Source organism: Pleurodeles waltl, chromosome 8 (genome assembly GCF_031143425.1).
Source record: "Pleurodeles waltl isolate 20211129_DDA chromosome 8, aPleWal1.hap1.20221129, whole genome shotgun sequence".
Taxonomy (NCBI): domain Eukaryota; kingdom Metazoa; phylum Chordata; class Amphibia; order Caudata; family Salamandridae; genus Pleurodeles; species Pleurodeles waltl.
The window spans coordinates 560,213,022-560,225,530 of NC_090447.1; the positions used below are offsets into that span (position 1 = coordinate 560,213,022).

Genomic DNA, 12,509 nt, shown 5'->3' on the forward strand with positions numbered 1-12,509 from the left:
TCGCTTGGGCTGCATTCCTAATCCACTGTTTTTGACCACCATGCCACTTCCGTATTGACCCAGCCATATGCAAATCAATGTTGACCCTGCTTCATTGGGAACCATCGAGCCTGAACTGCTAGGCCAGGTCTTTCGCAAACACAAACAACCCAGGACTGGTTTCACCCTTATTAGGGCCGCTCAGACAGGAATAGCTTGGTTCCAGTGGCACAGTAAACGCGGGACCCTTGTCTGGGCATAGCCATCATACTTAGGGTATCAAAAACAAGGTGATGGATGGAATGCCTGGATTAATCTCAGCCACAGGCAATCACTCGGGTCTCTACAATGGCATTCTCTTTCCACTGAAAGTGACTTCTTAAAGCCATACATGCCACCCAGAAGATGACATCTGATCCTTTTTTTCCCCCATGCACTTCAATGCAGATCCACAGCCCCACTCCCTAGCTTGCCAATGCTCTACCAGCTTCAAAAACGGCATTTCTATTGAATGCACTAAGGATGTCTACTAAGAATACTAGATGTTTAGAGGCTTCAAACCATGCTGCAACTGCAGGAAGCAGATGTTGGACATAGATTCCCCTGTCGCCGTTCTTTTGATGCTTCGGATACAAGAATGATTCAAGGTCATGCAACAAACGCTCCTGATGCACCCGAACGCCATAAAGGAAAAGGCAGTTAAGTTGTATATTGCCAAGCTCAAGAAAAGGTCCAAGGCGGAGAGATGCCTGCTCCAAATGCTGGTGCCGTCAAGATCCTGACTCTTGAGTAAGTCTAGGATGAAGGCCAATGACAAGTCATGTCATAAACATAAGATGACCATAAGGCAGTCCTTCCCTCGTTGCTCCTGCAGTCTACATTCTAAAGCCCCAATTTTGAACCAGTCATCCCATCCAGACTCCATTTCACAGCTGGTGTGCCTCAAACAGGGCCATTATTGACTCAACACAAGTTAGAGGCCTGCAAGGAAGCAATTCTGTAGCTCTTCTGGATGATTCCAGAGCCTCTGCAATGTCTTTTGAACACAAGGACCCAGCAGGGCTGCTCTGACTTCTGCAGGTGAGCCCTGCCCCAGATCCTACTGACCCAGCTAATCCTCTGTCTGGATCCTCACTGGTTCAGAACTATACCGCCATTCCTTTGCTCTAGGCCACGGTGGTTAGAGCCGGACCTGAGCCCGACATGGCTGCAGTGGTGCCAATCCCGGATTCAACAAAGATGCTGCTGATTTTGGATCTGGAACAGACGTCAGCCAGTTCTTGCTTAATGCCTCACCAAGAAATTACTAAGATTCAGGCAGATTTTGAGAAGCCTCTCCCGCAGTGCCCTTGCCTTGGCACCAGTATCTTCGGCGACTCGAGGACTTATTTTGCTCTCACTCAGATGCCTTACAGGACCTTCAGGATGTTCCACATGATGGGGATAATGGTGAGGAGGTAGACAATGTATTACCTCCTCACTATACTGAAGCACTATACACAGACTTCCAAAATGGCAATGTACTTCATACAGTGCCAGATATGTAACTGGATTCCTCTTTCTAGCCCCAAACTGAGCAAAGTCCCCCTTTTCTGTGGTGGTATAGAGTAGCACAGGTGTTAGAATTGTACCTACCAACAGTTGAAACCTATGCTAATCAGCTTACTTAAATTTTGCAGCCAGGCCCTGTAACTTCAGAGCTTATAATACCATTCAATGAAACCCTGACATACACGCTGACTTTGGTGTGGGCTGAACCATGCTGGGTGCCGCCGGTTAGTCAGCCTATACCCAGGTATCACAAACCAGCCCCAGGTCTCCCAGCCTTCTTTACTCAGCACCCAACACGGTAAAGTCTCTTAGTGCAGACTTTGCTCAGCAAAGCCAACCCCGCAATGCTTTCCTGAAGTCTCCAATTGATGAGGTTCTCTGCCAGTTCTAATGACTACTAGATGGCCTTCGATACTGCATATTGATGTCTGGTATGGAAGAAGTTACATGGTTGGGGTGTTATACCCCTGCTATATAAGGCGATTTGGATTTTATACCACAACATCGGGGTTCAAACTGAATTAAGTCAGAACTGACACTTACGTAGTATAATTTATACCAAGATGAGAGTTAAGCGGGGCAGGAAGGTGGAAAGGGGTGGTTGGCATCTCAGCTGATTCATTTACATATAGCTTGTAGGATTACTCATTTTTCAGGGCGGATGTTATCAGCAAAGTTGAGTACCTTACCATCTTACATTACCACAGTCTGCGCAAGATACTCCACGATCTAGCACTGTTATCACCTTTAGCTCTTGGTGGATGCTCCGAATTGTTACAGTTAGACCCATAAAGCTTGTAGTCAATCCAAACAAACCAGCTGTCATTATTTTTGGCTGAGATACTCCTACAAAGGCAAGATGGTCGATGGTTGAAGTGATTATAGAAAGAGAAGACCGAAGGGCTTACCGTTTCTCCTAAAAAAGTAGTATTTGAAGAGGGATGGCTGGCAAGATCAGAGAAGAACGTAACTGACTGCCATGTCACAACATACATTTGCCTTCGCAATTTGTATGGCCTTAGCAAGCCTGCAATTTTTTGTTAAACATGCATTGAAACTGTACAAGTAGCAAACAGTAAAAATGCAGTAGCCTCAAGGTGAGGTGCAATATTCGTATTAATGTATTTTTATTACAATTTTGTTTTAGAAGACTGGATAGCAAAACAGCAGATCTATCTCTAGGCCAGACCTAAAAATGGAGTTACTTAAGAACTTTTTTTTTTTTTTTTTTAATAAGAATGTCAAACCAACCTTCATATTTCCTAATCGCCTTGTCCGGTCAACAACAAGAAGCTTCTTAATGAGATCTCTGAAAAATAGAAAAAAACGCAATTAGATGTTGTAGGAGGCTGGCCTGGCTTATAGTAAGTAGTACTTACACCTTGTACCAGGTCCAGTTGTCCCTTATTAGTAGAATAGAGGTGTTCTAGCAGCTTAGGCTGATCGAGGTAGCTATAGCAGAGCGGCTGAACTAGGAGACATGCAAAGCTCCTACTATACCACTTATATCATATAGCACTATATCATAAGAAAACACAATACTCCGAGTTACTAAAAATAAAGGTACTTTATTTTAGTGACAATATGGCAAAAGTATCTCAGAGGATATAGTCCCTTAGGAGGTAAGTAATATACACAAAATATATACACACAAACCAAAATCAGGTAAGTAACAGTTAGAAAAGTAGTGCAAACAATGTAGAATCACAATAGAATGCAATAGGGAGAAATAGGCCTAGGGGCAACACAAACCATATACTCCAAAAGTGGAATGCAAACCACGAATGGACCCCAAGCCTATTGTAGTGTGTGGAGGGTCGCTGGGAGTGTAAGAAAACACGAAGGGTGTCCAAGATACCCCACCCCAAGACCCTGAAAAGTAGGAGTAAATTTACCCTACTACCCCAGAAAGACAGTAAAGTCGAGATATGGGATTCTGCAAGGACAACAACGGACTGCAAAGCACTGAAGACGGATTCCTGGACCTGAGGACCTGTAAAGGAAGAGGACCCAGTCCAAGAGTCACGCAAGTGTCCTGGGTGGGCAGGAGCCCACTAAACCCCGGATGAAGGTGCAAAAGGGCTGCCTCCGGGTGGAAGAAGCTGAAGATTCTGCAACAACGGAAGGTGCCAGGAACTTCTCCTTTGGTCAGAAGATGTCCCACGGCGGGTTGGAGGATGCAGAGTTGTTTCCACGCAGAAATACTGCAAACAAGCCTTGGTAGCTGCAAGAGTCGCGGTTGAGGATTTTGGGTGCTGTTAGGGCCCAGGAAGGACCAGGAGGTCGCCCCTTGGAGGAGGAGACGGGGGGGGTCACTCAGCAACACGGAGAGCCCACGCAGAAGCAGGCAGCACCCGCAGAAGCACCTGAACAGGCACTTAGAAGATCTGAGGACAGCGGTCGACTCAGTCACAAAGGAGGGTCCCACGACATCGGAGTCCAACTCAGCGAGTTGGGCAATGCAGGACGGAGTGCTGGGGACCTGGGATAGGTTGTGCACGAAGGAAGTCTTGCAAAAGTGCACAGAAGCCCGAGCAGCTGCAGTTCACGCAGTACACAGGATTACTGTCTGGTGTGGGGAGGCAAGGACTTACCTCCACCAAATTTGGACAGAAAGGCCACTGGACTGTCTAAGACACGTGGACCCAGCTCCTGTGTTCCAGGGACTACGCTCGTCAGGATGAGAGGGGACCCAGAGGACCAGTGATGCAGATGTTTGGTGCCTGCGTTGGCAGGGGGAAGATTCCGTCGACCCACAGGAGATTTCTTCTTGGCTTCCAGTGCAGTGTGAAGGCAGACAGCCCTCAGAGCAAGCACTACAAGGAAACAGTCGAGAAAGCCGTCAGGATGAGGCGCTACAATGTTGCTGGTAGTCTTCGTGCTACTTTGTTGCGGTTATGCAGGCATCCTGAAGCAGTCAGCGGTCGATCCTTGGCAGAAGTCGAAGAGGAAAGTGCAGAGGAACTCTGGTGAGCTCTTGCATTCATTATCTGGTGAGATGCCCACAGGGGAGACCCTAAATAGCCCTCAGAGGAGGATTGGCTACAGAGAAAGGTAAGGACCTATCAGGAAGGGTCTCTGACGTCACCTGCTGGCACTGGCCACTCAGAGCTGTCCATTGTGCCCTCACACCTCTGTATCCAAGATGGCAGAAGTCTGGGACACACTGGAGGAGCTCTGGGCACCTCCCCTGGGAGGTGCTGGTCAGGGGAGTGGTCACTCCCCTTTCCTTTGTCCAGTTTCGCTCCAGAGCAGAGCTGGGGGATCCCTGAACCGGTGTAGACTGGCTTATGCAGAGAGGGCACCATATGTGCCCTTCAAAGCTCTTCCAGAGGCCAGGAGAGGCTACTCCTCCCAGGCCCTTCACACCTATTTCCAAAGGGAGAGGGTGTAACACCCTCTCTCAGAGGAAATCCTTTGTTCTGCCTTCCTGGGACCAGGCTGCCCAGGCCCCAGGGGGGCAGAAACCTGTCTGAGCGGTTGGCAGCAGCAGTAGCTGCAGTGGAGACCCCAGAAAGTTAGTTTGGCAGTACCCGGGCTCTTTGCTGGAACCCCGGGGATGCATGGAATTGTCCCCCCAATACCAGAATGGTATTGGGGGGACAATTCCATGATCCTAGACATGTTACATGGCCATGTTCGGAGTTACCATTGTGGCGCTACATATAGGGATTGACCTATATGTGGTGCACACGTGTAATGGTGTCCCCGCACTCACAAAGTCTGGGGAATTTGCCCTGAACAATGTGGGGGCACCTTGGCTAGTGCCAGGGTGCCCACACACTAGGTAACTTTGCACTTAACCTTCACCAACTGAGGGTTAGACATATAGGTGACTTATAAGTTACTTATGTGGAGTGTAAAATGGCTGTGAAATAACCTGGACGTTATTTCACTCAGGCTTCAGTGGCAGTCCTGTGTAAGAATTGTCTCCCTATGGGTGGCAAAAGAAACGCTGCAGCCCATAGGGATCTCCTGGAACCCCAATACCCTGGGTACCTATGTACCACATACAAGGGAATTGTAACGGTGTTCCAGTGTGCCAATGAGAATTGGTAAAATTACTCATTAGCCTGCAGTGACAATTTTAAAAGCAGAGAGCATAAACACTGAGGGTCTGGTTAGCAGAGCCTCAGTGATACAGTTAGGCACCACACAGGGAACACATATAGGCCACAAACTTATGAGCACTGGGGTCTGGCTAGCAGGATCCCAGTGACACATAACACACTGACAACATAGGGTTTTCACTATGAGCACTGGGCCCTGGCTAGCAGGATCCCAGTATGACAGTAAAAACACTCTGACATATACTCACAAACAGGCCACAAGTGGGGGTAACAGGGCTAGAATGAGGCTACATTCCTACAGCTGTGTGTTTGACTATCATTACGAAAATATCAATTCATTCAGTGAGGAGTCGTGCATCTAGATGAAAAAAGGACTTGTTTATACGATCATTGGTCTATTGAGCTGTACTTCAGATACTTCAGGTGCAAATGTTCTAGGTCTGTAATGGAGAAGCAAAGCGATTTGTCACTTGTGTGTTCCTGTCGTTTCACTCCCTGGGAGAGGACTGGGAGGAAGGACCCAAACACTAAGCTCATATTATAGGAAGAGGGACACCTATTTCCTTAATTTAGTAGCTAAGTGAAAAGAAACTTGATTCAGGATCAATTGCATATTTACACACAGAATACTCCATTCCTGAACAGGTCCACCCTTTCACAAAATCATAATTTCTTTAACAATGTCTGGGATTGCTTCATGCGCAGAAAACTCATAAATTACAAGCTTCACACCACACTTTTTCACACAAACATCAATCCCTATACCACAGAAGTCTGCCCATAATAGCGGAGGAATGAAAATATATTACTTTCTTCTAACAAAGGTCTCTCGGAATCATAGCAATACATACACGTGCATCTTCACAAACCCCAAATAACCATTTTTATAAATCCAATACATGAATAACCATCACAGCAGACATAACCACCACAACAAATAATCACCTAAGTGCATAGAAGCAAGCTTATCTGGAAGAGTCATCTGGTACTCTGTCCATTCAGATCTGCAGAAAAGTGTCAGGGCACACAGAATAAAACAGTTTCAGTTGTTAGGCAGACACGCCCCCCAATCACGGCAAACAGATAACTCAGCCATTCAAAAGTTGCCAACATTAGTACACAGGATTACTACGGATTACCACAGAAACATCTACTATTTACATTAAAAACAACAACATTCTTTAAAAAGCGCATCGAACATCTGAATAAGCGGACTGACAAGAGGCGGGAGACTCAAGTCCTTCACTAATAATGTGGAGGCTCACACACAGGGAACTGAGGGCCAAGTACAACGTGTTACCTTGCGACATAGAAAACCTATGATGGCCATGAGTTGCAATGAGTTTGGTTTGGGGGATTTAAAAACATTCCAGACAATCTACAGAGGTGGGGAACAAATTGCGATCCGCTGCTTAGCCAAAGGCATGAGTGACAAAAAGGCTACTGCACTGGTTAGGAGGCAAATACAAGAAGGCAATTATACAACAGCAGAACCCAGCAGGCTCGTAAAATACACACCAATCCCTATAGGTTCCCAACTATCCAAGCAGTGGGACATTCAGATGTCCCGAGTGTGCAACTCCACCAAAGCACCTGCCGCAAAGGTGCTGGTAAGGTTAGAAAAAAACAATGATGAAAACTGTAATGGTGGTGCACCAACCATTAGAAATTATCAGTTCACATATAAAGAAAGTCCAATTCTCATGTGATGTGGATACATCAAATCTTCCCTTTATTTTTTTCCATTCACTTATTTCCTTCCATATTGTTCTTGGTGAAACATAATGTACATAGTAGCAACAGCCAACGCGTTTCGCCCTTTAACATAGGGCTTCTACAGGGCAGTAACATAATGTGTAATAAGAAATAAAAACACAAACACTTGAACACAGTCAGAACAACACAATTATGAGACAAAACATGAAAGTAAGTGTAAATACAAATATAGATTAAATTAAAAACAGACAAATAAATATATAAGTATATACACAGACGCAAGTCCAAAACGTTATTAGGAATTGCCTAGACAACAGTGAAACCACAGTGGAGTGACAAAAGAAACTTACAAGGGAACTTACACGTGACTCAAGAATAAAAAGAAAGTATAAAAAATGTTAAGTGATGGAGAAATATCCAGTGTAATAAAATAGTTTTTGTTATCACCAGTGTCAGAGGCCGACTGTGTGCATGCATAATCATGCAATGGTCCATAATTGCCAAGTATAAACATACCTGTTCAGTTTCTGGTTGGTTATGGTATAAACATTTCTTCACATACATATTCCTAGTGGATCTGGTGGGAAGAGGGACAAAAAAAAGAACCAGACCATTGTATGACCAAACCGGAATGAGCCATGGGCAGTGAGTGCCAACATATCAAGATAATTATCTCCAGCTTAGCCCCCCTGTCATGTAATTAATGCGTTTATCAAGATTTAAAAAAAACTTGTGTCGCTCAAAGTAACAATTAGCAAAGAAATCCCTTACATTATACAGACCATCCACCGATGGTCATTGTCGGACGGTTGGTTATATAAACCGATCAGTATTTTAAATACTGAATCCTCTGTTAGTGTAGGCAAGTTAACAAAAGGTAAAATGTCTTACCCAAATGTTCAAGAAGGATTCATAATGCTGGGTGGAATCTAATCATGGCCCTCAATATGGTTGGAGAACCATTCGAAGCAGGAGCAATCCAGCAGCACTTCGCCGGCGCGGTTTCAAATTTACCGCCGCCGGCATTCTCAAGTATGGGCGCTTATTAGGTGATGCCTCTGTTCCCGGGAATCCGTGGCCGGGAAATTAAAATAGAACCATTCCAAGAAGGAGAAGTCCTGCAGCACTTGGCCGGCGCGGTTACTGCCGCCATCGGCGTTCTCAAGTACGAGCGCTTATTATGTGATCCCTCTGATCCCAGAAATCCGGGACGAGAACTAAAAATAGAGAGTGGACCATAGGATTAAGAGTAGCGGCCATATTGGTAGTATGTATCACTGCGTCAATAAGTGGTAAAAAGAACCACATCTTAGCACAAAAGAAATATCTAAGTGTGAAAAAAGGGGCGGCCATCTTATTTGGGGTTATATACATGATACTGTGGTTAGTATATCTGAGAAAGAAGTAAGGCCTATATATGCACATCATCGTTTAACAAATTGGTAATACAAATAATGTAGAAATACTAAGGTATGTACAATTACTGAGGTATACACAGAAAAATATATTAAAAAATTTAACAGCCACTAATAACGATTTAACATCGTAATCCGAAAGACAGGTATAGTTCCAAAATATTCATGGTTAATATATCTGAATAAAGTGCAAGGACTGAGTATACCAATCATCATTTATCAAATTAGTAGTACAGGTACATAACATGGTTGCAAAGAGTAATGGAACTAAATACCCATATAGTCTCATAACAAATTGATCTGCAAGATATTGTGCTATATCCACCTATCCACTTCAATTAGTACTTGAACAAAAATATAGACATTTTGATATATACAAATATGAAACATTGTTATAGATAGTAGTGAAATTCATGATCCGTATTGTGACCCAACTCAACCGCCGCAGGCGGCAAATCCATGCTGTCTCCTTTTGACGCAGGATGAGTTCTCTGTTTCCTCCTCTTGGTTTGGAGGGGGGGGAGGGGGGGGGATGTGATCTACCCCTTGGAACCAGATATGTGCATAATCTGGATGAGATAAAATTATATGGGATGTTAGTGGGTATCTAGTATCCTTGTTTCTAATAGCACGTATGTGTTCCTGTATTCTTAGGCACGATTGAACAGTTAAACATGTACCATGCTTTTCTTAACGACAACCCATACAACGTTAAACTTAGCATACACTACAGTAAAGATACAATTGATTTTCTGGATATTAGATTTTTTTAACACATAACTGCATACAGAGTGTTTTATATAGAAAATCTACTGCTTGTAACAGCATTTTACATGCAACAAGCGCCCACCCCAAATCAGTAATTTATATCCTGTTTGGTGAGATGGTGCGTGTAGGAAAGTACCATCTTGCCTGGCATGTTACCCCCATTTTTCACTGTATATATGTTGTTTTAGTTGTATGTGTCACTGGGACCCTGGTAACCCAGGGCCCCAGTGCTCATAAGTGTGCCTGAATGTGTTACCTGTGTAGTGACTAACTGTCTCACTGAGGCTCTGCTAATCAGAACCTCAGTGGTTATGCTCTCTCATTTCTTTCCAAATTGTCACTGACAGGCTAGTGACCATTTTTACCAATTTACATTGGCTTACTGGAACACCCTTATAATTCCCTAGTATATGGTACTGAGGTACCCAGGGTATTGGGGTTCCAGGAGATCCCTATGGGCTGCAGCATTTCTTTTGCCACCCATAGGGAGCTCTGACAATTCTTACACAGGCCTGCCACTGCAGCCTGAGTGAAATAACGTCCACGTTATTTCACAGCCATTTTACACTGCACTTAAGTAACTTATAAGTCACCTATATGTCTAACCTTTACCTGGTAAAGGTTAGGTGCAAAGTTACTTAGTGTGAGGGCACCCTGGCACTAGCCAAGGTGCCCCCACATTGTTCAGAGCCAATTCACTGAACTTTGTGAGTGCGGGGACACCATTACACGCGTGCACTACATATAGGTCACTACCTATATGTAGCTTCACCATGGTAACTCCGAATATGGCCATGTAACATGTCTATGATCATGGAATTGCCCCCTCTATGCCATCCTGGCATTGTTGGTACAATTCCATGATCCCAGTGGTCTGTAGCACAGACCCTGGTACTGCCAGACTGCCCTTCCTGGGGTTTCTCTGCAGCTGCTGCTGCTGCCAACCCCTCAGACAGGCAGCTGCCCTCCTGGGGTCCAGCCAGGCCTGGCCCAGGATGGCAGAACAAAGAACTTCCTCTGAGAGAGGGTGTGACACCCTCTCCCTTTGGAAAATGGTGTGAAGGCAGGGGAGGAGTAGCCTCCCCCAGCCTCTGGAAATGCTTTGTTGGGCACAGATGTGCCCAATTCTGCATAAGCCAGACTACACCGGTTCAGGGACCCCTTAGCCCCTGCTCTGGCGCGAAACTGGACAAAGGAAAGGGGAGTGACCACTCCCCTGACCTGCACCTCCCCTGGGAGGTGTCCAGAGCTCCTCCAGTGTGCTCCAGACCTCTGCCATCTTGGAAACAGAGGTGCTGCTGGCACACTGGACTGCTCTGAGTGGCCAGTGCCACCAGGTGACGTCAGAGACTCCTTGTGATAGGCTCCTTCAGGTGTTGGTAGCCTTTCCTCTCTCCTAGGTAGCCAAACCCTCTTTTCTGGCTATTTAGGGTCTCTGTCTCTGGGGAAACTTTAGATAACGAATGCATGAGCTCAGCCGAGTTCCTCTGCATCTCCCTCTTCACCTTCTGATAAGGAATCGACCGCTGACCGCGCTGGAAGCCTGCAAACCTGCAACATAGTAGCAAAGACGACTACTGCAACTCTGTAACGCTGATCCTGCCGCCTTCTCGACTGTTTTCCTGCTTGTGCATGCTGTGGGGGTAGTCTGCCTCCTCTCTGCACCAGAAGCTCCGAAGAAATCTCCCGTGGGTCGACGGAATCTTCCCCTGCAACCGCAGGCACCAAAAAGCTGCATTACCGGTCCCTTGGGTCTCCTCTCAGCACGACGAGCGAGGTCCCTCGAATCCAGCGACACCGTCCAAGTGACCCCCACAGTCCAGTGACTCTTCAGCCCAAGTTTGGTGGAGGTAAGTCCTTGCCTCACCTCGCTGGGCTGCATTGCTGGGAACCGCGACTTTGCAAGCTACTCCGGCCCCTGTGCACTTCCGGCGGAAATCCTTCGTGCACAGCCAAGCCTGGGTCCACGGCACTCTAACCTGCATTGCACGACTTTCTAAGTTGGTCTCCGGCGACGTGGGACTCCTTTGTGCAACTTCGGCGAGCACCGTTTCACGCATCCTCGTAGTGCCTGTTTCTGGCACTTCTCCGGGTGCTACCTGCTTCAGTGAGGGCTCTTTGTCTTGCTCGACGTCCCCTCTCTCTGCAGGTCCAATTTGCGACCTCCTGGTCCCTCCTGGGCCCCAGCAGCGTCCAAAAACGCCAAACGCACGATTTGCGTGTAGCAAGGCTTGTTGGCGTCCATCCGGCGGGAAAACACTTCTGCACGACTCTCCAAGGCGTGGGGGATCCATCCTCCAAAGGGGAAGTCTCTAGCCCTTGTCGTTCCTGCAGTATTCACAGTTCTTCAGCCTAGTAAGAGCTTCTTTGCACCAACCGCTGGCATTTCTTGGGCATCTGCCCATCTCCGAGCTGCTTGTGACTTTTGGACTTGGTCCCCTTGTTCCACAGGTACCCTCAGTCAGGAATCCATCGTTGTTGCATTGCTGATTTGTGTTTTCCTTGCATTTTCCCTCTAACACGACTATTTTGTCCTTAGGGGAACTTTGGTGCACTTTGCACTCACTTTTCAGGGTCTTGGGGAGGGTTATTTTTCTAACTCTCACTATTTTCTAATAGTCCCAGCGACCCTCTACAAGGTCACATAGGTTTGGGGTCCATTCGTGGTTCGCATTCCACTTTTGGAGTATATGGTTTGTGTTGCCCCTATCCCTATGTTTCCCCATTGCATCCTATTGTAACTATACATTGTTTGCACTGTTTTCTAAGACTATACTGCATATTTTTGCTATTGTATATATATATCTTGTGTATATTTCCTATCCTCTCACTGAGGGTACATTCTAAGATACTTTGGCATATTGTCATAAAAATAAAGTACTTTCCTACAGTGCGCGTGAGACGCAACTGTAGAACCAATGATACATTTCTCACACAAATTCAATATGCTAAACAGATTTATTAAGAGAGGGTATGATGATAGGACTTTATCTGATGCGGAAAAACGGAT

At 45.9% G+C, this 12,509-nt stretch overlaps 1 protein-coding gene across 1 annotated transcript in view; it reads right to left on the reverse strand.

Annotated features, from left to right (window-relative positions):
- PRKX (protein kinase cAMP-dependent X-linked catalytic subunit) overlaps positions 1–12,509 on the reverse strand; it is a 381,150-nt gene that overhangs the window by 45,982 nt on the left and 322,659 nt on the right. Inside the window, exon 6 of the mRNA XM_069204618.1 lies at positions 2,782–2,839. Within this exon, the coding sequence (XP_069060719.1) occupies positions 2,782–2,839 (58 nt within the window). The remainder of the gene's footprint in view (positions 1–2,781; positions 2,840–12,509) is intronic.